Below are 24,643 nucleotides of genomic sequence, written 5' to 3' on the forward strand. Positions count from 1 at the left end.
TGGGGAGGTCGGTAATATTAACAGAACAAAAATAACCCATCCATTTCTGCTTTTGCTTTATTCTGTGTGCCCAATTAATTGTGGTTAGCAGTGTTGTTTTCATTCATGCTTTTTCTTGGTCATAGAATAGGAAAAACAGTTTTAAGAATATGAACTTTTGATAGTGGTTCATATTTTCCACATGCATTTGTGAAAGATGAAATGAGAAAGGAATTGCAGAGTTGGCAGGAGTTGGGGATTGTGGGAGGATACAGAAGGTATCAAGAATAAAGTAGAATAAGATGAGAGAAAATGAAATCCAGAGTGATATTGAAAGGATAGATTCAGTAATCACAGATTAGGCAGAAAAACAAGAATAAAGTAAGTGCTCCTTTGAAGGATTTGGAACCTTACCATCCCACTCCACTCCCCAACTCTACTGAATGACCACATGATGGTGCCTGTGAATGTCTGTCCTGTGTCTGATATCCCAAAGTGTGCCTTTCCCAGTGTTTTGCCTTTCTCCTCCTGGCCAAAATCATTTTTGAATGGAATCAGTTTCAATGGCCTGCCTCAGTTTTATCATCTAAATTGTTATTCTTACTATGACTCGGCAAATCTATTTACATCAGGATCAATAAGAAACTCTTTGGACCTTCTAGTAAAGCAAACTTCCAGCCTTTCAAAATTCCCATCATCCAATTTGGAATTCATTCAGAAAATCATTTCTGAACAACTTCAGATAATACACTACTTCAGAGGTGTCATCAAATACTAGATATCCAGCTAGAAAATAGGTTATATAAGAAGTTGATCTTGGCTAAATAAGATATCAACAATGGTATTAAAAATGAAGCCAGGGTTATGCTTGTAATCCCTCCCTCCTCGGTTTGCATCAGCTGCCCCCCATGCCCACCACTGTAGCTTTAACAGGACTGGATGACACATGTGATTCTGCTTGTGTCATGGTTACACCACTTGACTCTTCCTGAAACAGTGGTCATTCACCAGGAATTTATGTTTCCGAACCTATGAGAGAGTCATAATGTCAAATGAAGTTGGACAAATAAATGTTCTTGTTCTCTGTATTTAATTTTGGTAACAAGAGGCATAGGTTCAGTTCTTTAAAAAATGAAATGTTACACATTTCTTCCCCAAATTGTAAAACACCATGCTTTCATTCCCTTTTCAATCTCCAGTCCAGTTATGTGACTTATAATGAATTCAACAAATGCTTCTACACTTGTGATCAGACAGGATTATTTCATAGACAAACTCTATCTTGTGGGAAAGATACTACAAGATCCAGGACTGAAATATATGATTTTGTAGGGGGAAACTGCCTGAAAAATCCTTACCTTCTTATCAAAATATAATGGTTAGTGATATATGAAGAATACCCACCTTAATGCACTGACATATGATCATCTCCCACATATGCCTCTCTCTGAGATATAAAACTCTGGAATCATTCACTTAAGAGCATTTAATGAGCTTGTTAAAGGCACTATGACTCAGCTCTGATTATTTTATAGTGAAAACACAACAGATTTTACCCTCCCAGAGCTACCATACTAGTAGAGTGACAAACATTAAGCAAATGAGTACATAGATAAACACATAATTATATTGGTGATAAGTGTTATGAAGAATAACACAGGGTTCTAGGGGATAAGATAATGTAGATGAGTGGAGGTCTGAGGATATAAAATTTAAGCCAAATTTTAAGAGTAAGAGGGATTTAGTCACCAAGTAATAGAGGTAAACAGATTGAGAATATCCTGGAAGAGAGACAAGCATGTGAAAAGGCCCAGGAATGGGAAGGAGTTTGGTGCACTTGAGGAACTGGAGGAAGGCCACTGTGGTTGGAGAAGGGGTGCCAAGGAGGGTCAGAGATGGGCAGAGTACAAATTTGGCAAAGACTTGAAGGTCATGTCCAATATCACTGGACAGCTATTTAAAGGGCTTCCTATAGTCATGGGACAAAATATAAAGCTGCTTTCTGGAGAACTGATGGCAGAGGAGCAGGAGAGGAAGTAGGGCCAATTAAGAGGCTATTGCAGTAGTGCAGGTGACAGACAGTGACTGCTAGTGGCACCGTTTGTTCTTCCAGAGCCCAGTTTTGGACTCTACTATCTGCTTAGACTCATAGTCAAGGCTGTAATCCTCATGAAATTTTATAAATGTTTCATTCATTATAGAACTACTTTCAACGGTTTCTATATAAATCATAAATATATAGACCAGGAACAAAACGACAGTTCATTCTGCTGGATAACACAGAATGAATCAACATCTCTACAAATAACAATAGCAGAGGGGCGCCTGGGTTGCACAGTCGGTTAAGCGTCCGACTTCAGCCAGGTCACGATCTCGCCGTCCGTGAGTTCGAGCCCCGCGTCGGGCTCTGGGCTGATGGCTCGGAGCCTGGAGCCTGTTTCCGATTCTGTGTCTCCCTCTCTCTCTGCCCCTCCCCCGTTCATGCTCTGTCTCTCTCTGTCCCAAAAATAAATAAACGTTGAAAAAAAAAAAAAAACAATAGCAGCAACAAAAGTATTTATCTTTTTTGATATGTGAAGTCTCATCTTTTCATGATTCCAGGATTATCTTATTTTTCCTGTGACCCCTAATGTTCTAGAGATTCATAAAAGACAATTAATGCTAAAAATATACAATTAATATGCCTCATATAATAACAGAACTCTAACATTAATTTATTCACAGAAGTTTGAATTAGTTAATGAACACTTTATTCATGAGGCTGATTCAATTTGACTTTGTATGAAATTTTATATAGCATGCTAAATTTTTTTAATGTTTATTTTTGAGAAACAAAGAAAGTGTGAGTGGGGAAGGGACAGAGAGAGAGGGAGACACAAAATCTGAAGCAGGCTCCAGGCTCTGAGCTGTCAGTACAGAGCCCGATGTGGGGCTCAAACTGAGGAGCGCTGAGATCATGACTTGAAGTCAGATGCTTAACCAACTGAGCCACCCAGACGCCCCAAATTTTCAATCTGTAACTACTGCTTAATTTTGCACTCCATTAAACAATAATGTCAGTATAGAAATATGTTAAAGTTAGAAAATTCAATAGTTTATCTTCAAGGCAACATGTTCTATTAGAACTCCATCTTTACCTTCCCATTTATCATACATACAACAGAAATGATAAAAATGATTTCATTTGCACAAGGATGTTTTTAAATAATGGGAACAATGAATGTTAGAAAATGAGAAAGAGTGCTGTCAGAGATGCTTAATTCAAAATAAAACTCTACCCCTTAAACTTCTTTAACAGCTAGAATGGTTCATTGAAAATTACTAGAATGCTAGGCCCCAAGTGTTTTTAATAGTCTTCTTTAAATACAAACACCTTAAGAAATAAAACCTATTGCCATATATAAATTTTAATGTTTTTTTTCCTTTTTAAGTATGTGTAAAGTCCAGACTTAGAGTAGATGAATAGCATGGTTTTCTGACTTGTTAATTCATTTAATCATTACTTCAGTACTCCTTAATTGAATAAATATTTGGGGTTAGAAAAAAGATCAGTAAGTTATGAATCCTAGTGATTTAAGATATGACAATTCTCTTGGAATATATACTATACTTACGGAGCTTCTCCTGGAATATACAGTATATTTAAGGAGCTACTATAAGCAGCAATATCATTGATGTCAATAAGCTTTTTAATCGATATTTGGTAACATTTCACAAACCACACTTGTTTGTAATGCAGATTTTCTAGGTACCTGTGGTCAAAAAAAAAAGATAAATATGGTTATATATCATATTTACCTACTCATATTCATTCAAAGGAAGAAATCCTACAAAACTGTTATTATAGGGATGATAATGGGTTTGTTGGAAGTATCGTCTATTATTTTATTATTTTGTATTATAATTTATGTGATTGCATTATTATTGTAATTCTAACTGGGGAAAAAAACCTAGGTGAGCTATTAAATGAAATCACATGTACATGTAACCATGGTTTTCAGAACAAGCCCATATGAAGCTTTAAATAATTTTAGATGCACATTTTATTTGTAAAAACAATAGGACTGAAAATAGTGACTCTAGCATTAAAGGACTTATAAATATCCAGAATGCAATGGAGAGGAGTCAAAGTTGCATAAGCTTTCAGACATGTTAACAGTCTTTAGTATTATATCTTTTCCTTTAGGAAAGGAAAATCCAAAAGAAAATAATAACTAGTGATCTCTGGAACATGTTATCATTTGGTGAAAATAATAAATGGTGAAAATAAATCTCTGAAACATGTTATCATTTGGTGTTATTTCAGAACTTATTAAAGCAAGTGAAAACCAGAAAGAAAAAAGAGCTATCTGAAGAGCAAATTTATTTTTCCTTCCATAATGTACACACCAAGATTTATAACTTTACCCAGTGCTTTTTCAAATCACTCATGCCTTCTAAACTTCTGGAAAGATTGACAGTGTAATTATTGGAATGGCTACATTGTGTGGTGATTGAGAGCAGGAACTATGGAATGGATGGCCCGCCTGTGCCACTTATATCTGTATAATCTTGGGCAAGTTACTTCTCTGTACCTTCATTTTCTCATCAGTAAACTGAGCTAGTGGTAAAACCCATCGCAGACAATAATTACAAGGATTTATGAGTTAATATGCTTTGTACACTGTGTAGCACATGGTAACCAAATGTTATCTATTACAAGGTTAAACTCCAAAGTTGAAATTTAAAATCAAGCCATATCCTAATAGATTAGGAAATGACTGATGCATGAGAAAATGGTTCACGTCACTAATAATCAAGAAATATTAACGTGAGATAACTTTTTCTAACTTTTTTTTTAATTGGGAAAAAACTGTCGGTACCTTCATGATGTTTGCGTAGGGGTGGGTAACAACCACTTTGGAAGGCAGTTGGCCTGGACTCATACACACATATGCATATGTCTATTTATTAAATAGGGAAAAGACTTCTTACACAAAATGGTGCCCATGACCTTAAGTGAAATGAAAAAACAGAAGTAGCCTAATAATTTACCTATATTGCATGATTCTACTTTTGTGAGGAAAAAAAAAATGTTTTCTTTGTGTTTGCAAGGGGACAAGTATATTTAAAGATACACAGAAAATTGAAAGGATATACATAAAGTTAAAATTAGTTTTTTTCCAGAGGGTGGAATTGGGGTTGAGGGACAAGGGGGTACTTGGTACACTTCCATATTTTTAAAATTTGCTAAAAAAAAAAATCACATTAAAAACATATATTTGAGGGGGGAGCCTAAGCCAGAAAATCACTGGTTAGGGAATTCTAGCCCCAGAACAACAGTCTTTTGGACCTGGAGAAGAAATGGATCCGAAAGATAGTTACATTTACGTACATACAGAGCATTGGTTTGAATGTACTTTGTAGAGTAACTAAATCCAGTTGCTGAGTTATGGGAAACTCTTCACTTAAAGATGGCTGACAGATATGACTTCTTAGTTGGCAAGAGATCAAGTTGCCAAAATCCCTAAGTCTGTGTTGACTGGCAAATACATGGAGCATAAAGGAAATTGGGGTGCTTTACAAAGAAAATCTAGCACTCCGCCCAAAAGCAATATGTATTTTAGAAGGCCACCTCTAGCCCATAAAGTCATGTGTACTGCAGTAAAAAGCAAGCCCGTTCAGAGAGATGCAGACTACAAATGCATACTCTATAGCCTTGAGTAGTAATTGTCTTCTCTTATTGTTCAGAAAATATTTTTAAACTGTTCACCACACTTCATCAGACCTTAGTTAATATTGGGAGATTTAAAATGAAGATTTTCATAGAGATTATTTGTGAAAGAGATATCTCTGAATATGGTTTTGGTATACAGAAAATTGTGTCCTCAGGATCTAGTGATACAAATATATGTAGAAAAGATGGAAATGTTTAGATTAGTATAGATTGTTATGAAAACTGTAATGTAGTGTCTTAAAATCCTTTGTTTTGATAATTTTCAAAACAATCTGAAAAAAATTCTATACGAGCATGGTGCAAGTCTATTGATGCTTATTATTGTTTTTAATGACAATATCTTGATTATCTTTACAGAGTTACTGGAGGTGAACTGTTTGAAGACATAGTGGCGAGAGAATATTACAGTGAAGCTGATGCCAGGTAAGTGACTTGCCCTGAGCAAGATACAAGACTCAACATTCAAATGACACTTGCTCAATATATCTCTTTATAAATATATCATAACCCTTAGTATTTATGAGACTCTCATAAAACCATCTTGGACTTCTTCTCATAAATGAGTCCCTCTTAATTGCTATTTGTCTCTCTTAATGTTTCCAAAATTATTGGTTTGGGGAAAAAAATTAGAATCTGGTCTAAATTTTGTTATTATCTAGCATCTACAGTTAGTCTTTTAAAAATGAATAATAAAATATACACTGTACTGGGAATGACTTCTGCTAAAGAGATGTACTCTTTTAGCAAAGTTAAGAGATAAAAGATTAAGATCTTCTAGTCTCTAGATCCTGAGCTGCCCATGATGGTAGTCCCTAGTGTCACATGGCTATTTTAATTTCAATCCGTCAAAATTAAAGTTAAATAAAAAATTTAGTTTCTCAGTTGTACTAGCTACATTTTGAATGCTTAATAGCCTTAAGTGCTAGTGACTACCAGTTGAAGATAGCAGATATAGAACATTTCCATCATCATAGACCATTCCACTGAACAGCCCATGTCTAATCAGAGAGCATAAAAAGAAATAGACTACAAAAGCCCAAGTGGTCTCCTTAAAGCATTTATTAGCTGTTTAACTCTTTGGAAATTCCAGGATAGCTTTTGGAACTCTCATATGAAAAATATTTATTCAGGTATTTCAGAGGGTTCAATATTTCCCAATCTTGTTAATTGTCGTCATCTTTAACAGTGGCTATACTGTACATTTTCTCTCATTTGAAACTTCCTAGGCTGCACAAAGGCAACCTTTTTGAAGTAACATTAATTTACTTGCCTAGGTACTACTTAGACTGTATCATGTTAGTTTTCCTTGGTGTTTCTTTACACATATTCAGTAGTTGGCACTTATTTTGAAAACTCTAGCCTTGAGCAATTGACTCTATATTAGCCATGTAAATGAGATATTCTGAAAATTCAGTTACTTATTGTTTGCCCCCATTCTCTAATGCTTTCAGAGCTTCCTAATGCTTACTAATCCCACAGTAGCCTGCCCTCAGCAGATAGTCAGCTGATGGCCGATTCCCTCCCCATCCCTTCAAAGCAGCACATGCATACACAGGCTCACTTGCAAATCTCTAATTAATCTTCTTGGTTTAATGCCAGTTTATGACATTCTGTGAACCTTATCTGTACATGACTACATGCTAATTTTTTAATGGAATTTTTACTGCCAAAGTCAAATAGAAACTTCCATGCCCCTTATACTATGATGAGTGAATCACCACTTGCTCAGTTTATCCCATTTCTTACATTTGGCCCCTGAAAAGAGGCTTCAGAGCAGCCTTGCAATTAGCTATTTGCCCACTTGCCCAAAGAGAGTAGTAATTTTAACTAAGGTAGTAAACAAGTTAGGGAATTACATTTATTTTGCTATTTAAAGTTATGTAAAACAGGTTATTATGTTTGAAAGATATTGGTTGAAATTAAAGTAGAAACTGTTTTCACTATTGAAGAACCCTACAGATAACAGGGTAGACCCTATAAGTTGGATCATTTTATATGCATGTTTCCATTAAGTTTTGGAATTCACTATAAGTTAATTTTTAGGATAGGTCCTACAACAAAATCAAAGAGAAGGAACAAATCTTCCCACGTACAAACATAAAGAAAAAGTCTTTCCTTACTAGTCCTCAAGAACTTAAGAATTGAATCCATTCTCACTAGCAAAAAAATGATGTAATTCAATTAATTTGAATTATTGTTTACTTCTTTATTTTGCATTATTCATTAAACCTGATGACTTACACCTGTGGTTGAAGAGAAAGTGAAATATTTCTAAAAAGTAATACAAAGTGAAGGGAAAAAATTCATAGGATTTAAAAAATAATTACCAACGCACACTCAAATAACCTATATAGTCAAAAAGTAAACGATGTTTAGCCCCTTTTTAGCCCCTTTAATGGTACTCTTTATAGAGTTAGCATTGGAAAATCATAACCACAGTCATGTATTTTTTACATTCACATTGTAAGAAATCATATGGTGATTACTTTTTATAATTCAAGAATTTACTTTGGAGTAATATTATTTTGTACATTAAGTGGTTGAAATGTCCTTATTAAAATGTTTGTTAATGAATATACCTCTATACATAACCTGTATTTGAATTGCACAGTAAATTTGTACAAAATACATCAGTGTGATCTCTATTATTTTATGTCAGATGACAGTTCATGGGACCTTACAGGTGCCAATCAATGATTTATCCCCTTTAATTTAATTAGCGATCTGTTTGACATCAGCGAGCCTTTAATAAGAATAGTATAAATTGTACTTTTTGACATTGTATAAGCAAAAGTTTTCCTTCACTGAGGTGTATGGAAATGTATCTAACAATTACTAGTGTTCCAGGGTATTAAAAAGTTTTTTTTTTTTTTTTTCGTAAGTTCCTAGCCCTTCTCCAGAGTATGCCTCTCCTGAAGAGGGATTTATTTTATGTCACGGGTTTACTTGAAATTTTCCCTCTGTTATTGAGACTTGCATTGGTTTTCCTCTTAACATATTCTACAAGAAGCACCAGTTCTAAGTCAAAATGATAAATGTGTCCCTCCATTTTTTTAACCCTCGTTTCACCTGCCACTTCATCTGTGTTTACCCTCTTGTTTCAACACCTATGTTTAATTGTGACCTCAGATTTTAAACAGTTTAGATGTGTATGAGAAATACTCATAAATTTTATATTGCTAAAGGAATTTCCCAGAGCATTATGGGAATATTTATGAATTTTTCTCCTTGAATATGGAAATTTTGACTTCTGTATACAAGTGATTTAATATGTACACTTGCAATGAAAAAAACACACAGCTCAAATTGTTTTGTCTGAACATGTCACAAACTCTATGTTGGATGTCATTTTTGTTAGAACCAGAATTAGCTTTATTCAGTGTTATTAAATTCCAATGTAAAGCTAAAAATATGTTGTGAAAATATAATTTTTGTTTGTTTGTTTGTTTCGTTTTAACTTTCATTTTATTTTGTATTCAATGTGATTATGTACCTTTAAAATGTTCTCCCTTCCATTCTGCCCTTGTATCTTTACAGTCATTGTATACAGCAGATTCTAGAAAGTGTAAATCATTGTCACCTAAATGGCATAGTTCACAGGGACCTGAAGGTCAGTATATGGAGTCCATAAATCTGAATCAAAGGAGGTTTTTTTTTGTTTGTTTGTTTTATTTCTGGGGAAAGAGCAGAGGGTGGGTATTTAAAATGGTTCCCTTGCCTTTCCCAATTTTTCCCTAAAATGACTACATGATGAAATGATAATGCATGATGCCTCTTTCAGTTTGCTCATCTACAGGCTACATATACATCATAGCAGAAAGGAAAGGACAATGTTAAAAACACAACCTGTTAAGTTTCCAAGCAGTAAACTACCAGAGGCGGTTTGGGGGCAGGCTTTCCTGAAATGTCCAGCATTCACCTGGAGATAAACTTGGCCTGTGATGTATGTCCGCCTGTAGATTTAAACACCACTTCTGTTCTGAGACCATGGGTTGCTGTAGCAAAACAACTGGCTACACATTGCTCCATTTGAGTCCGATGAACCCTCAGGCAAGAGGTAATAATTGCCAGCTAAATTAAAGCACAAGAAGTTAATGATTTATCAAAAATTCATTACGTATCCTAATTTCACCTTAATGGTGCCTTGACTGCTAATGTGACAGCCTTTGGAATGATACTGAAAAATGGGAGGGAATAGGGAAGCAGTTTTTTTATATGGGGTGGAGGTGGACCACAACAGCTATAAAATTTTTACTTGCATTCCAGTTCTTTTCCTATAAGAATTTAGAACTAGGAAATGAGCTCCTGAATTAAAATATTTTTAAGAAGGTTTTTGTCCTCAAACACGTGGATCCACATTTTCTCTCACATCTGGCAAGATCCTGATTGCGCTGAGGTAGTAGTCACTCTACTTGAGCAATATGTTTACATTACTGAAGGTGGTAAAATACAACCCAGTTGTCTGCTGGTTTTGCACTGTAACCCAGTCTCTCTGAGGGTATACAGACAGTGAGTGTAAGCTTGGAACTAACACACGCCCCCTGGTGTTTGCATGCAGTCATTGCATTCAGCAGATCCTGGAGGCTGTGCTACACTGCCATCAGATGGGCGTAGTCCATCGGGACCTGAAGGTGAGTAATGCTGTTGGAGAAGATAAACCACCACACAATTCCTAATGACTGTTCAGCTGCAATTATGCCTGTAAAGGCAAAAATATGAGCAAGAAAGTTGTGTGGACTCATTCCAACACATTACGAAAACACATTCCCTTACCACAGTCTTGCTTATTTCATCTCTTCTCTGATACACACTTGAGACTTACATAAATCCCATTTCATCCCGAGAAATAATGTCCTACCATTAACAATAAATAGGTTGCTATATTTCTTTCCTCCTAAGAATATAGCACTTAATGTGACTTTGAGTACGATTGATGGTCTCTTCTTCAGTCTGAACTCATTCTGTGGACATTGATCAAACATACTATTTTAGAGTCATACTGTGTATACCTAATATAATGTAAATAGTTATGAAAATTATAAAGAGAGTAGAGATAAAGTCATTGAATAGGTTTTTGGCCCAAGTGATTGGTGCTAAAGGACCTCCGTTTTGGGCTCTGAAGTCTCTTTCCCTCAATAGTAGTTCCAGGAATTCTGAGGACATTGAGGCTTCCTGGCTCCTTGTTTATTTACATTCCTAAGTACTAAGATACTAGTGCCTTTTAAAACAGATAGGAAAAAGGTCAAACAGATTTAATGTCAAATAATATTTATGTAACCTGTATATGGACTCATACTTTTGAGACTTCACTCAGTTTCTGATACCATTGAGGATGAGAACTGTTCAGATCACTTAGAAATTAAACAGTTCAGGGGGAGGCTTCTCTTTCATCCACTCTCTGTCCCCTTCTGTCAGCACTCTAGTTTCACTTATGGAATTTCAGGGATCTAGTGAAGGCCTAGAAATTTAAGTGAAAGCACTGGGTGGGCAAAATAGCAAATTGTGAGCACTATGTGGTTGTCATTCTTTGTTTCAAGCCTCAGCCACTTCCACGCATTAGTACAAATGTGGCCAAGTAATGTAGAATGTCAACTGTGTGTGTTCAGTGGGAGGACCTGGGCTGGTTTCTCACTTGCAGACTTCCCTAATTACGATAAATTGGTAAATCCGTAGTTACCACTCATTTAGTATGCTCTGGAAGAATATATCTCTAAGGATCCACAATGAGTTACTTGAAGATGTGATGTGTAAGCAAAGTATCACCTTAGTCTCTCAGATCTTCCTTCGATTTCAATTTGAGTCTGAGAGCTTTAAATGTCAAAAGCAAAGGTATGGTTAAGGACATTTTCTTTTGGAGAGCCAAGATGGGACTGTGTGCATCTGCTAACACTTTACCAAATGTACCCATCAGGATTAAGGAAAAACAATATGTTCCTTTGAAAATTCATATCTTTGGCAATCACCTCAAGAATTCCCTACCAGACATGTAGAGAGAAAGTCCCCGTTTTGTTACACCTCCGAGCTCTCACTGTACTACTGTCCTAAGTGAATATATATGAGCATACACATTTATTTGTACAATTTTATGAGATACTCAATTTAATACATTATCATTTGAAATATTTTACTCCATGTTATGTAATTATAAGTATACTCTAAAAGCCAAGGTTGAAAAAATGTTAATTCTCTTACATGACCTTAAAATCTATCTTGTGGGGTCATGATATTGGGCTTCTGTAAGTGTTCCAACTCAGCTGAGCTCTTCAAAGACTGGAGCTTTAATCAGAGATGGCAGTGGGTCTAGGTTGTGGGCTGTGCAAAAATATATTTTCTGACATAGGAGTTAAATTCACTAGTTAAAAACTCAGGCAGGGGGCACCTGGGTGGCTCAGTCAGCTGAGAGTCTGACTTTGCCTGAGGTCATGATCTCGTGGCTCATGGGCTCGAGCCTGCTTCAGATTCTGTGTCTCCCTCTCTCTCTGTTCCTCCCCTGCTCGTGCTCTCTCTCAGAAATATGAAAAAAAAAATGAAAAACTTAGGCAGGTGATTTTTAGGGAGGCCTGATACCAAAGGAAATAACCTGCACATCACTCAACAAAATGTTTATGTTCTCCATCCTTATTTTGATTTTGGGAGAGGATAGGAGTATGCTTTGTGTAGAGCTTGTTATGATTTTTGTGATTATCTTGGTTTCTGTCAAATTCCTGACTTGAATAGATTTCAGTTGAATCTAGTTTTCAGGGCATGTTTCAGTAGGCCATTTCATAACATGATAAGAGGGTTCATAACATACTAAAAGAATATATTAGAGGAAGTTTATACACACACCCTGAGTGTGCTAAATCTCTGATTTTGTTTTATGTCTTTTATATCTACATGTATACTTTATCTGCTAAGTATACTTCTTATAATAGTATATTTGCCAATATATAAAATGAAAGAGATAGGTAAAATTTTTTATTATCAGGCTTTAAACAAAAATTTGCCCTCCTATTCTTAGGTCATATATTTTTGTTTCCATATCTTGATTCATTTGTTAATTCGTATATAATACAGATGTTTGATGCAAGGTTAATTTGTCCATATCAGTGAGAGAAAAACACAGAAAGTGTTCTGTTTTCCATCATTATTAAAGGCACCTACAAGCATATGAGTACTGTACAATTTGTAAGCCCATCCTAGAACAATAGCTGTATTACTGTAATACCTATAATATCTACTTATAATACTACCTATAATACTTCACAGTACCTAATATAGGACTTCATACCTAGTAAATACTTGTGGCATATGCTTTCAATTTAGGAATGAATGAAACTCAATGAAAAGCACATTTACAATATAAAAAGCATCATTGAATAAAATAGCTTTTGTGGATATTAATTAATATTGAATAAAGAGGATAAGTATATCCTCTTTGATACGGTCATAACATAAAGATCATTATCTGAATAACTGCCACTCTTGGGAGCTTCTTAGACAGTGGAACCCACCAGATGGAAAATTATAAGGACCTAGAGATAAGGCTGAGGCATAGCAGACAATTAGAGGATGTCCTCAAACAAGAAGATAATAGCTGCCATTTATCAGGCATTTACCATGTACCCTATACTGTGATATCATATGAATCTTAACAGCTTTATGAAGAAGTCGCTTTGATATTCCCCATGTTGCGTAAAGAGAGCTTTAGCAACCACTAGTGAAAGAACTTATTCATGGTCGCTCAGCTAGTGAGATATGATTTGTGCCCAAGCATTTTGTTTCCAGTGTCTGCATACTTAATTGCTACCATTTCTCAATTCGTTAGTTGGATAAATCAAAAACTTTACAGAGGCCGAAAAATAGGTCAAACGATGATGGGAAAGTAATTTCACCAGCAACAGTAAGAATTGGAGAAATGATTTTAAGATTTGTGAATCAAATGATTAAAATGATCCTGCCGGGGCGCCTGGGTGGCGCAGTCGGTTAAGCGTCCGACTTCAGCCAGGTCACGATCTCGCGGTCCGTGAGTTCGAGCCCCGCGTCGGGCTCTGGGCTGATGGCTCAGAGCCTGGAGCCTGTTTCCGATTCTGTGTCTCCCTCTCTCTCTGCCCCTCCCCCGTTCATACTCTGTCTCTCTCTGTCCCAAAAATAAATAAATGTTGAAAAAAAAAATTTTTAAAATGATCCTGCCTATGGATGTTCCAGAACTACACAAAATCTGTATTGTTAGGAATAAGAGAATAAGTTACTTTTTAAGATATAATATGGAGTGGAGGGGGACAATATAATTTGCCAATAGATTGGTGTCCAAAGTATAAATTTCTTATTCAGGAAATCAGTAAAGTGGCATTGGTCCCAGCCTTGGGAAAATGAGGCATAGAGAAGAACGATATGCATTTGCCACATGTAATTTAGGCCACATCAGACAATCAGTTTGAAGTAACTAAAAATAGACTGTTTACAAAGAATGGATTGCTATAACTCAGTGTTGAGTGTTTGTGAACTGAGGATTGAAAAGTCAGGTATAAAGAGAGAGGAACAAACATTCATCAAACATGTCTTGAGTACCTGTTGAGGCACTGTCATAACTCCGGGCATAAATTACAGAGCAAACTAAGAACAAACCTTATGTGGATAGAACCTATGGGCCACTGAATAAAGATCATTTTAAAATATGTATCAGGGCTGTTCCTCCCAGAAAGAAGGATATACATCACATGAATACTGCACCCTGAAAAGCATTAGGTTGAAAAGGTCGCAGTAACAAATCACAGCTCTTGAGGTCACAAGAAGTAGAGGGATATCAAACCAGATGTGTTCTCTCATTTAAGAGCCTTAAGAGTACAGTTTCTGTGAATCAGTTAACAGAAGTCAAAGGAGGCAGCTCTATAGCTGCGTTTTATCATATAACTGTATTTCACACAAAGGGGTAAGATTTCTTCAGTTCAAAGTACAGCAGAAATGGTTACCAAACTACTTCATGAACACCAATCTGGTTAGAAGACTTCATATACACACAATAATCTCTCAGCAGCACATCGACACCTGTAAACCGCCTTAGCAGAGAATGAGCTACCTCCTGAAAAACAATGTTATTTAATGGAAAAGTCATTAGGTCAATAGATGGAGAAAGAGAGGGAAGAAGAGAGAGAGGAATAGAATAGGTTTTTAATGAAGGTAATAATTCTGGAGATTTGGGGGCACTTGAAAACTTTTATAGGAATAAAATTAAATTTAAAACCAGAAAAGAAAGAAATTAATTTTCTGGAGGACTATGGCATGCAATAAATCCTCTTTAGCAATAGATATATCAAATTGTGAATGTCTGTTTTGAATAATTATAAAATCACAATTATTCCACTTTTCTCAGAAGCATACTTAAATACAAGTTTAACAAACTTATCATTTGTGTATAATGTATGTTGAGGTGCTTTAGAAACTATGTAAGTGATAAATTCCATAATTCACTAGTCATTCTGGTGTCTCTTTATTGAACCTGACAACTGTGTGTCAAGCCATAGAGAAACAGTAGGTGATTGACACAGTCCCACTGTGGTCACCCTCACTTCTTTCAGTCTACCTGAAAATATGTGCTAATGATGTAGAAGTAAATAAAAAAAAAAAAACAGGAATGGAAAACAGACAATTCTAAGGAACTTGCTCCATATATGCATGGTTATACAAATAATATTTCCTAATCACAGACTTACAGCACATGTGTCAGCTGAAAACTCCCTGTGCTAACTACATAAATTCAGGCATCCATTCCATATAAAAATAAAAACAAAAGTCACTTGTACCATGTGCACAAAAGAACTTCTACCTTGTTCATGAGTGAGATTGGTATTCAAGCTTTGCAATTCATGCAAACTTTCACTTAGTTTATTTCTAGGAGCTTTGTTCACACCTTCTTTGGCAAAGGAAAAGTGACTGAAAACACACCAAAGCACAGAATGCTTATCTTCATGTTGAAATAATTGATACACTTCAATAGAGGAAAGAAATCTAAAAAGACAATTTCAGTTCCTGAAAACTAATATGCAAAGAAATGTAAGAATTAAATAATAATGAATAATGAAACGAATAACTAGCTGTTTTTATAATATTCATAAAGGAAAGAGCTATGAAAAAAAGTAAAGCACACATGATGATGCTGCACATATATAGTCCTAGTATTTGAGTTCTATTGGCTAGGTTTATTGGCTGTGATATGACTGATGCTGAAGATGGTCACCACTTTTGCCAAATCAGTTCCTTCATAAAGATCACACTAATTTAGAAATTCTCATATGTTTGTGAGATTTTTGAGAAGCAAGATTGAAAATATGTCTCATAAGTTCTCCCCCTTGTCTTATTTGGATATGGGTAGTAAATATTTTTGAGTATTTCAGATTCTTTTGCAACTAGCTACTTAGTGGACTGTCTATACCAATGGTATAAAACTTTCCCATTTTTAATCCATTGGAGGAATTCCCTCAGTCTCACATCTTTAAAAGAAGCAATCAGAAAGCTGGCTTCAAGTCCTCCATCTTTTTTGATGTCTCTACCTCATTTAGACACTGAGGAGTTTGAGTCATTTTATCTCCTATGCCAGTCTCTGTCCTAAAAGTGATTCCAGCAACTTGCCTAGGTACTTTGAGACATTTGAACAGATTCAAGAAAATCTCAAATCACAACTAACAAAGTTGCCTCTGCATCCATATGGAAGTAGAAAACAAAACTTGCCAACAGTTGCTGCTCATTACAGCTGATATGCTATAAATGGTTGTTGACACTAAGACCAGATGTCATGGAAAATCCTGCATCATTAGGAAGCAATTGGGTGGGGAAGGAACCTGTGTGTGAGAACATCAGTAGAATCTATTTAAAAACCGACCTAAAAAGTGATCGCATTATAGGAATTTAGAGATAATCTCAATATATAAAGATTAGTATAATAGATTGCATTAAATTTAGGAATATAGACATCCTCCAAGTTGTAAACATTCATTGCAAGTGTGATGTGCATTTGAAAGTTGAAGGGACTCATTAGCTCTAAGACTGTGAGTTACCCATGTCCACACAGGACATAAACCTAGATCTTCATCTTTTTTCTAGGTCATCATGTTGCCCATTTCTCATGTTCATCTGTGCATGGGAAAACCTGTGTTTCTGATTTCACCTTTCTCCTTTGCTTTACAAAATCAAAATAGTCGAATAGTAGCAGATAAGAGTGTAGTGGTGATCCTTTTTAAGGAAGCAGCCACTAATTAGCTGTAAGATTCTACCATTTCAGCTTTTATGAAATATAATCACAAATTATCTTCCTTTCTGTCGGTGTTCAGAATTTGAACTAACCTACTTGCCAACAAACTTTTGTAGTACAACATATTTTTTAAGTTGGAAGCTATATAAATAGTAGAACATGATAACAGGATTATTCAAATTTTGGATATATTCCAGAGAGTTGTATATAGTTCAAATCTGTGTGCTATTTCTAATGTTTCATTGAAGCTGGTCATTAGAAGCAATCTTGTGATGAAACATTTTATGAAAGCAAAGAATCCTTTAATAAAATCAATAAGCATCCTGATTTTACAGTTTGCATTCCGTAATTCAATATTTTAGGTTTGCCGAAAAGATATGTACAAACATGAGGCCATTTTAGTGCTATTAATTTTTAAATCTACACAGTAACCTTGAAAGAGCCCTGCCTTTTCCTGTACATAACTGCAGCTGAACAGTCTTCATGGGTAGAAGGTGAAACACTGATCCAGATGGATTATTTCCCTGGATGACTCATGAGGCCCTATAGAGAGGTCTTCTAGGTCATCTCTAGGTATGAATATTTGCCCCAGTCATTCAGAGGCCATGCATGATAAAATCCTAAGGTGTTCCATTTCTTCTGAATTGGCAGATACTTGGTGTTTAAGGGCATAATGCACACAGCACTGCCAAGAAACGTTTTTGATCTAGTGATAAGAATAAAAGCACATTAAATATTTTAAAGGTTTACTTACTGATGGCGCTGGCATTTTCTCAACAACTTCAGTATTATTTGATCTAAAGACCCCAAATGACTGAGATTTCTAAAGTGATTGGAACTCTCCTTGAATGAGTGTGGTTGACAAATTAGGACAGATGTGTATTAGCAGAGATCTCTGACATCTCAATGCTTTTGAACATGAAGGTTACAAAGAACTAAACTATTGCTTAGAGTTTGATGTGGTTTTTCCAAGTCATTTATTCCATAAATTAATAGCTGGAAATCACATTGTGATTAAATTAGAAAATGCGTGAATGTAGTGGGCCATAAATTTTATTAATGAAAACAAAATATCAAATATTAATAATATAACATTGTTAGGTACTGTACTACATTAATAGACAACAGAGTTCCAACTAATTTTGAATGTTAGGTTTTTACTAAAAGTTATTTCAGCCTGGAGATCTTTCATATCCTTGAGACATCTTTATCCCAGTGTCCACATTAAATTACCATGTGTTTAGTGTTGAGGTGATTAAAAAAACAAACCAAAAAAACCCCTATCAGCCCTAAGAAATTACAAAGTTTTCCTTACAGTTACCTATTGTCATAATAGTGATGAATCTGATGGCAGTGAACAGCAATAGCCCGAAGAAGCTGGTACTTGATTAAAACTTACTTGCCTACACTCTTATTTCTTGTAGACTTAACCTAATTTTTTCCAAGTTCTGGTTATGAGTCTTTGCTAATTTGCATGGCTGGCTTAATAAATATTGGTTTAGGCTGTGTTTATACAAGGTCAAAACAACCAACAGAATTGCTTAATTCAGTAAGAAAAAAGTACCCATTTCATGAAAAAAAAATTACATTAATTTGCTAACACATAAACAGAACCAATTTGAATGACCTGAATATGTAGATTTCCAGACAATTGTTTTGGCACTTGTAGACTCCATTGTTTCCCAACTTTTTTCAGTCCAAGGCACACATCTAAATTTACTGGGTTTTAGCCCAAGGTAAGAACATGTTGAACTACACTCCCAAATGTGTACTTGGGGATGGTGGACTTCACTGTATGTCTTAATCAGCCGCCTTTTCCTGACCGTCTTCTGCCTTTAGTTCCTAAAATCCACAAAGGCGGTCTGGGGAAATTCAGGATTTTGCCCTGATGCCTGTTTTCAAAGTTCCAGTGTGTCTCGATGCCCTGGTTGGGAAACAGGGATAAATAGACACAGCCTTATTCCAAGACTGAGTTATCAGTCCTTGAACAACGATAAATACCCAAGAAAATGAAAATGTGTATTTCTTATAGTATTCCAACATGTGAGAACACATATATAAAGAATGATTTGAATCACACTTTGTAGACATATAAATTATGTTTTAAAAAACTGGCTTATGAAGAAAAAAAAGCTAACTATAACATTTGGCAAATAGTAGTACACTCTTCCTGCCTTTAAGAATAAACAGATTCTTAAAGACAGCAATTTAATACGTAATTCAGAATAAGACTCCAAAATTTGTTCAGAAATTGTTTGGAAACATTGAGGAATCAAAATCACTACATTTGGGTCCAAACTCTTGAAGTCAACTAGGATTTAATTTGCACAGTTTCATTTGCCAAATGTCTGTAGATTGGTCCAACTCTTGTTATCATTTTGCCAAGTTTCCTTCTGCTGAAAATGTCTGTGCTCTATTAGGCTTCTAAGTCAATGTCCATGGCCAAGTCTGGACCTCAGCAGCCCTTGGAAGCATGTGAGCAGGTCAAGACAGGTGCTTCCATTCATTTGATCTCTCCCCAAGTGTATTCTCTCTTCTGCCCAGTATCTCTCTAGTACATTTTTGCATCTGTCTGAAGCCTGCACACATGATAATTTTTAATCATTTTTCTAACCATATTTTCCCTGAGATTTAGGAATGACAGTCTCCTGGAGAGAGGACAGTGCATGACTTTTTTTTTTTTTTCCTATTCTTACAAAATATGTTGTTAGTTTTGAATAGTCACTTAAAATAGGTTCTCACTTCAGTCTCTTTTTTTTTTTTCTTTCTAAATAAAGCCTGAGAATTTGCTTTTAGCTAGCAAATCCAAGGGAGCAGCTGTGAAACTGGCAGACTTTGGCTTAGCCATAGAAGTTCAAGGAGACCAGCAGGCGTGGTTTGGTGAGTAGGGCCTCTCTCTACTTCATGCTGCTCGTTCTCTTCTGGCTCATTGTAGCCCACTTCCCAGCCAAAATAAGACAGAAATGTTGCCTCTAACAACAACCTGACTAAATTTGAAGACATTAGATCTTTATAAGCACTTAATTTTACTGACATTAAAGGGTATATGATCTAGAAGTAATTTAAGGGAAAATATTAATATGAGAACAGTAACACATTGACTTTTTCTTAAGGGATGAGTGAGAAAATGAATCCTGTACCAAGAATTAATGGGGAGGGTTGCAGTGTTCAAAAAGGACTTATTTTTCATTTGAGAAGAAATTGATTGTTCACACAGAACCTTACTTGATGCCAAAAACTGATGTATAAATAGGTACTCAGGAAATACGGACTATTTCACATATTTTTTTGATTAAGAAATTAAGGTTCTAAAAATATTATGTGTATATGTGTGTGTTTACCTTAATTATCTTCTGTTCTTTAAACTTCCAGTTTCCTCTCTAAAATTTTGATAATTTTGAAATTTCTATATGATGAAATTTGTTTGTTTACAGTTAAGAAAGAAATTAACTGTGAGATTAAATTAGAGCATTTCTAACCAGGCTTGTGGATTGTTTTAATATTTATCCTGTCAGGTTATTTTATTCACTTTTTTTTATGCCTCCGTTTTTGCCGCTTCTCAGTACTGACCCAGTTTTTCATGTAATGTCCCAAAATATAACCTCTCCCCAAGCCTCAATCTTACTTTTCTGACTTTCAATGTATTGAGGTTAGGTTATTTTTTAAATGATTTTTTTTCACTTCTCATTTCTTTTTTGCTGAACAACAACAGAGCACTCAAAAAAAATGCTTATTCCTTTTGTTTTACATGCAGACCCTCTCTGTGCTTTCCTAAAGATAAGGTGTACACAGAGCTTCCAGGATTCACTCTGTCTCTAATCTGTCCCAGCTAGTAAGTGGGAATGGATGACATGGCAGTCTTCTCCCATCTCCTCTGCCAGCAGCTTAATTTAGGACCTCATTTTCTGCTTCCTGTCCTGTTTCAGTAGTACCTGACTGTTATCCTTGTCCGTGAGTCCTCCTAAGCTTAATACCGTCATTTGCATGAAGTCTCTCCTCACCCACCAGATAAATTTAGTATCTCCAAATTTGGCATTTGGTTTGTCATATTTTGACATATGAATAAGCTTGTTCCTGTTAATTGCAAACTCAGAGAAAGTAAGACCTAGAATAAGTACTGTAAATTGGAGATACAGTCACATCTTTGTATCCTGGGTAAGAACATGGTTGACACAGATAAAGAATATATAGTAATTTGGAGTTGGGGTCCAACAGGAAGTAGCAGGGTAATCGCAGAGATGGACTGAGTAATTAATGGGGATGCTTGAATTAAGCATGAGGCCCTGCCCCCTCAAGATGCTGACACTTCCATATCAATAACTATTTACCATGCAGTGTGGGAGCATCTTAAAAGAAGCATGCGTGAAGTGCTGTGGAGCACAAGAGAGGAAGTCTGAAATTCTGCCTGTGGGGAAAGTTTCAGTGATTGGTGTGCTTTTCTGCCTCCCTAATGGGTGAATGAGAATTTGTTCACTAACATAAAGGCCATACAGAGGGATCAGCACATACAAAATCTCAGAGGCATGAAACTGTTGTTTCTATTTAAGGAATAACAAGAAATTTGGTATAGTAAAGTATAAAGTGTACTGGGATGAGTGGTAGTTAATGAGGTGGGAAAGGATTTTATGTGCTTTTGAAGGATGTGGCTTTTATCCTAGAAGTTTCAAGGATCTGGTGAAAAATTTTAAGTAGGGAAGGACATAATTGGGTTTATGTTACGTAATGATGTTGTGGGTAACAATGTGGAGGGTGGCTTAAGGATACTTAGCCTCAAGGCAAGGGACCAGTTAGGCTAATGCAGGAGGTCAAACTCTGCCTGATGACAGCTTGAACTAATGAGTACGCAGAAACAAGTTCCAGATACCATGCAAAACAGACAGGGTCTCTGAACTCTAAGGATATCTGTTTAGAGGAAATCAAAACCCTAGAGTTTGGACTTTAGCCCCATCTAGAGAAAACCGGGAACCTGTTTCACAAGACTCCAGGTATGAAGCAGGATACCAAAATAGGGACTTAGATTTAGGCTAAGGGATGTAATTGTCAGAACTGGGTACAAGGTGATGATTAGATATCAGGAACAACACAAGCCCTATTATCAGAGCTGAGGCTGCAAATTAACATCAGTAATTTGGCTTGGTGCTTGCAAGAATGATATTATTGAGCTCCTTAAATCTCCCCTGTTGTTGAGCTCTATGTTTTATCTCTTATGCTCTGAGCTGAGGACAGAATTGAGTGTAGTGCAAAAAACTCCGCTTTTTGAACTAGAATACCCAAGCTTATATCCTGTGGTTCTTAATAGCTGTATGATATTGGGCAAGTCACTTTAACTCTGTGAGGTCCATTGTCCTCTTTGTAAGCAGTTATAATAAACACTTCCTTGCAAGGAACATACCTGTGCTACAAAAGATGTTGAATAAGTTTTCAAAACCATCTTGGCAGGGAACACAATGTCACAGTTCTTTGCCTACTTATTGAAAGTTGTTGAGCAAATCCATGAGTGGAAAAACCAAATACCAAGTTAGTGAAAGCAATAGCATCCAAATAAAAGTACACAAATTTCAAATTGTGATCTGGTTTATTTCTAAAAGTGATCTGGTTCCAGAGGAAGAATGACAGATTGGGAATAAAATCCCCATTTCTTCTTCTGCATGATTCTATGACAGTTAAGTTCTTGCTAGGGTATCTATTAGAGTAATGACTTTTAAGAGGTGCATTTTAAGTCCTAAGAAAATTCAGCATTTCAACAAGTGTAGGAAAAAAACATAGTTTATAAGCTTAAGCGAAAACACAAGTTTTTTTTTTTCTTTTTTTTTCTTTAGCATATTTTCTGCTTATTCTACTCAAGTTCAAGTGAATCCTCATTGTAACCTACCTGAGAAGGAGGCATGTGGTGTATATAATATATCTTGTGGGTGTTCTACCAGATATATCATAAATTTTAAAGTAAAAGCATGTTTTAGTATGAACGACTTGTTTCGATATTTATTCAGTATTACCTACCAGCATAGTCTCGTGTATTTGATTAATTTTATCTTTTAAAATGTATTATCAGTGTTAGGCAGGGAGTCTTTTTATTTTAATAAAATAAATTATTTTAATTTTAAGAAAAGAGCAGAACTCTTGTTTTGTGCAATGCAAGGAGTTCAGGCTTTTGCACAATTTTATTTTAAGAGTTCTTCTATAAATAGAAACGAAACAAGGCTTATAGAAGCTGTTTATTGCGTTTTTTCAATGCTCATTTTCAAGCCTAAATGTTTTTCTCATGATAATTTCTTCTGTCTTCTTAGCCCCGATTTATTTGAGCACTAGCCAAAATGCTAGAAGTAACACCTTGTGTCACTACATTTGTTAAGATGGCTAGAAAATTTACCAAAGCAAAATATCCAAATACAGCCCATTTTCTCCTGTGGGATTGGAAGTGCTATTTACAATATATCTCTAGTTCTTTGTTGCTGTTAGGGCAAAAAAGTGTAACTACCACCATCTTGCTTCATGTAAGAATTGTTTTACTTGGTTGCTGTTATGTCTTTTTCTAAATATTAAGGTGTTTTTTTTAATGCAATGGATACATTTCCAACAGTAAGTAATTCTGTATTTGTTTTGGTATATTCTGATACTCCTATTGGTTTTTCAGAGTGAGAAAACCTTCCTATCTCTAAAGAAGGCAAGCTCTCATTAATTTCCTTGCTAATAACATACATCATGAAAAACAAGATTCTTATGAGTTTAATCTCCTGCTAAAGAAGGTTTTATCCATTTTACCCTCAGTATTTTGGTATTCATAAGAACACATTGCACAGTACACGGTTCCTTAATGTTTGTGCATTTAGATTATACAGTAAAACCTTGGTTTGTGAGCATAATTTGTTCCAGAAACATGCTTGTAATCCAAAGCACTTGTACATCAAAGTGAATTTCCCAATAAGAAATAATGGAAACTCAGATGCTTTGTTCCACAACCCAAAAATATTCATATAAAAATGATTACAATACTGGAATATAATACAAAATGTAATGAAAAATAAACAACATGCACCTATCTTTGAAAACCTTTGTGACTGGTGTGAAGGAAACAAAAGAGAGGATGATTATTGTTTAGGACCACTTTCACTATCACTAACAGAATAATTACTATCTATTAGCTTAATGGAATCTTTTTCTGCATGGGGGCCATTGTATATGCTAACACGGATGTTGAGTACGGTACAGTATTAATCAACTCTTGTCATACACCATATTTAATGTAACTGGCAAAGCAGCAGAGGAAAGGGTCTATATCTGCAAGCAGCCTGACCTAGAATGAAGCAAAGCATTCCTAAGCTTCCTCTTGTCTGGAAAAGCAAGGGACTGTCCACAGGTGCTTTGAAGTGACAAATAATACACTACTGTCAGTTATGGGCGCCTTCCAACATTCTGAAGAATCACTGATATCTGCCAAACACAACAGCCTGAGACCAAGCATCCAAGCGACGATCACCCATAGTCCTACAATGAGAGAGACAGAGAGAGAACCATTGGCTCAGTTGTGATCATGTGACATTCGGCATCACATCTTGTATTGCAAGACATCGCTCATTTATCAAGTTAAAATTTATTAGAAATGTTTGCTCATCTTGCAGAACACTTGCAGAACAAGTTACTCGCAATCCAAGGTTTTACTGTACTTCAGTATTGTTAGGAGTAAGGACTCCACTGACTGCTCAAATGATAACTATATCAAA

The 24,643-nt window shown here is 35.7% G+C and overlaps 1 protein-coding gene and 1 long non-coding RNA gene across 22 annotated transcripts in view; one reads left to right on the top strand and one right to left on the bottom strand.

Annotated features, from left to right (window-relative positions):
- CAMK2D (calcium/calmodulin dependent protein kinase II delta) overlaps positions 1-24,643 on the top strand; it is a 316,543-nt gene that overhangs the window by 218,678 nt on the left and 73,222 nt on the right. For 14 of the 21 annotated variants that reach the window (XM_045469296.1, XM_045469345.1, XM_045469390.1 and 11 more), the window contains exons 5-7: positions 6,053-6,118; positions 9,233-9,305; positions 19,700-19,802. In XM_045469296.1, the coding sequence (XP_045325252.1) occupies positions 6,053-6,118; positions 9,233-9,305; positions 19,700-19,802 (242 nt within the window). Of the gene's footprint in view, positions 1-6,052; positions 6,119-9,232; positions 9,306-10,253; positions 10,327-19,699; positions 19,803-24,643 lie in introns of all 21 variants that reach the window. The other 7 variants (XM_045469298.1, XM_045469472.1, XM_045469327.1 and 4 more) reach the window with 1 other exon arrangement.
- Positions 539-24,490, bottom strand: LOC123593524. The gene is made up of 3 exons (XR_006710362.1): positions 24,309-24,490; positions 3,594-3,731; positions 539-1,008 (listed from the first exon to the last, which is right to left on the bottom strand). It is a non-coding gene; the product is annotated as an uncharacterized LOC123593524 (long non-coding RNA).

This window comes from Leopardus geoffroyi, chromosome B1, assembly GCF_018350155.1.
Source record: "Leopardus geoffroyi isolate Oge1 chromosome B1, O.geoffroyi_Oge1_pat1.0, whole genome shotgun sequence".
Classification (NCBI taxonomy): Eukaryota; Metazoa; Chordata; class Mammalia; order Carnivora; family Felidae; genus Leopardus; species Leopardus geoffroyi.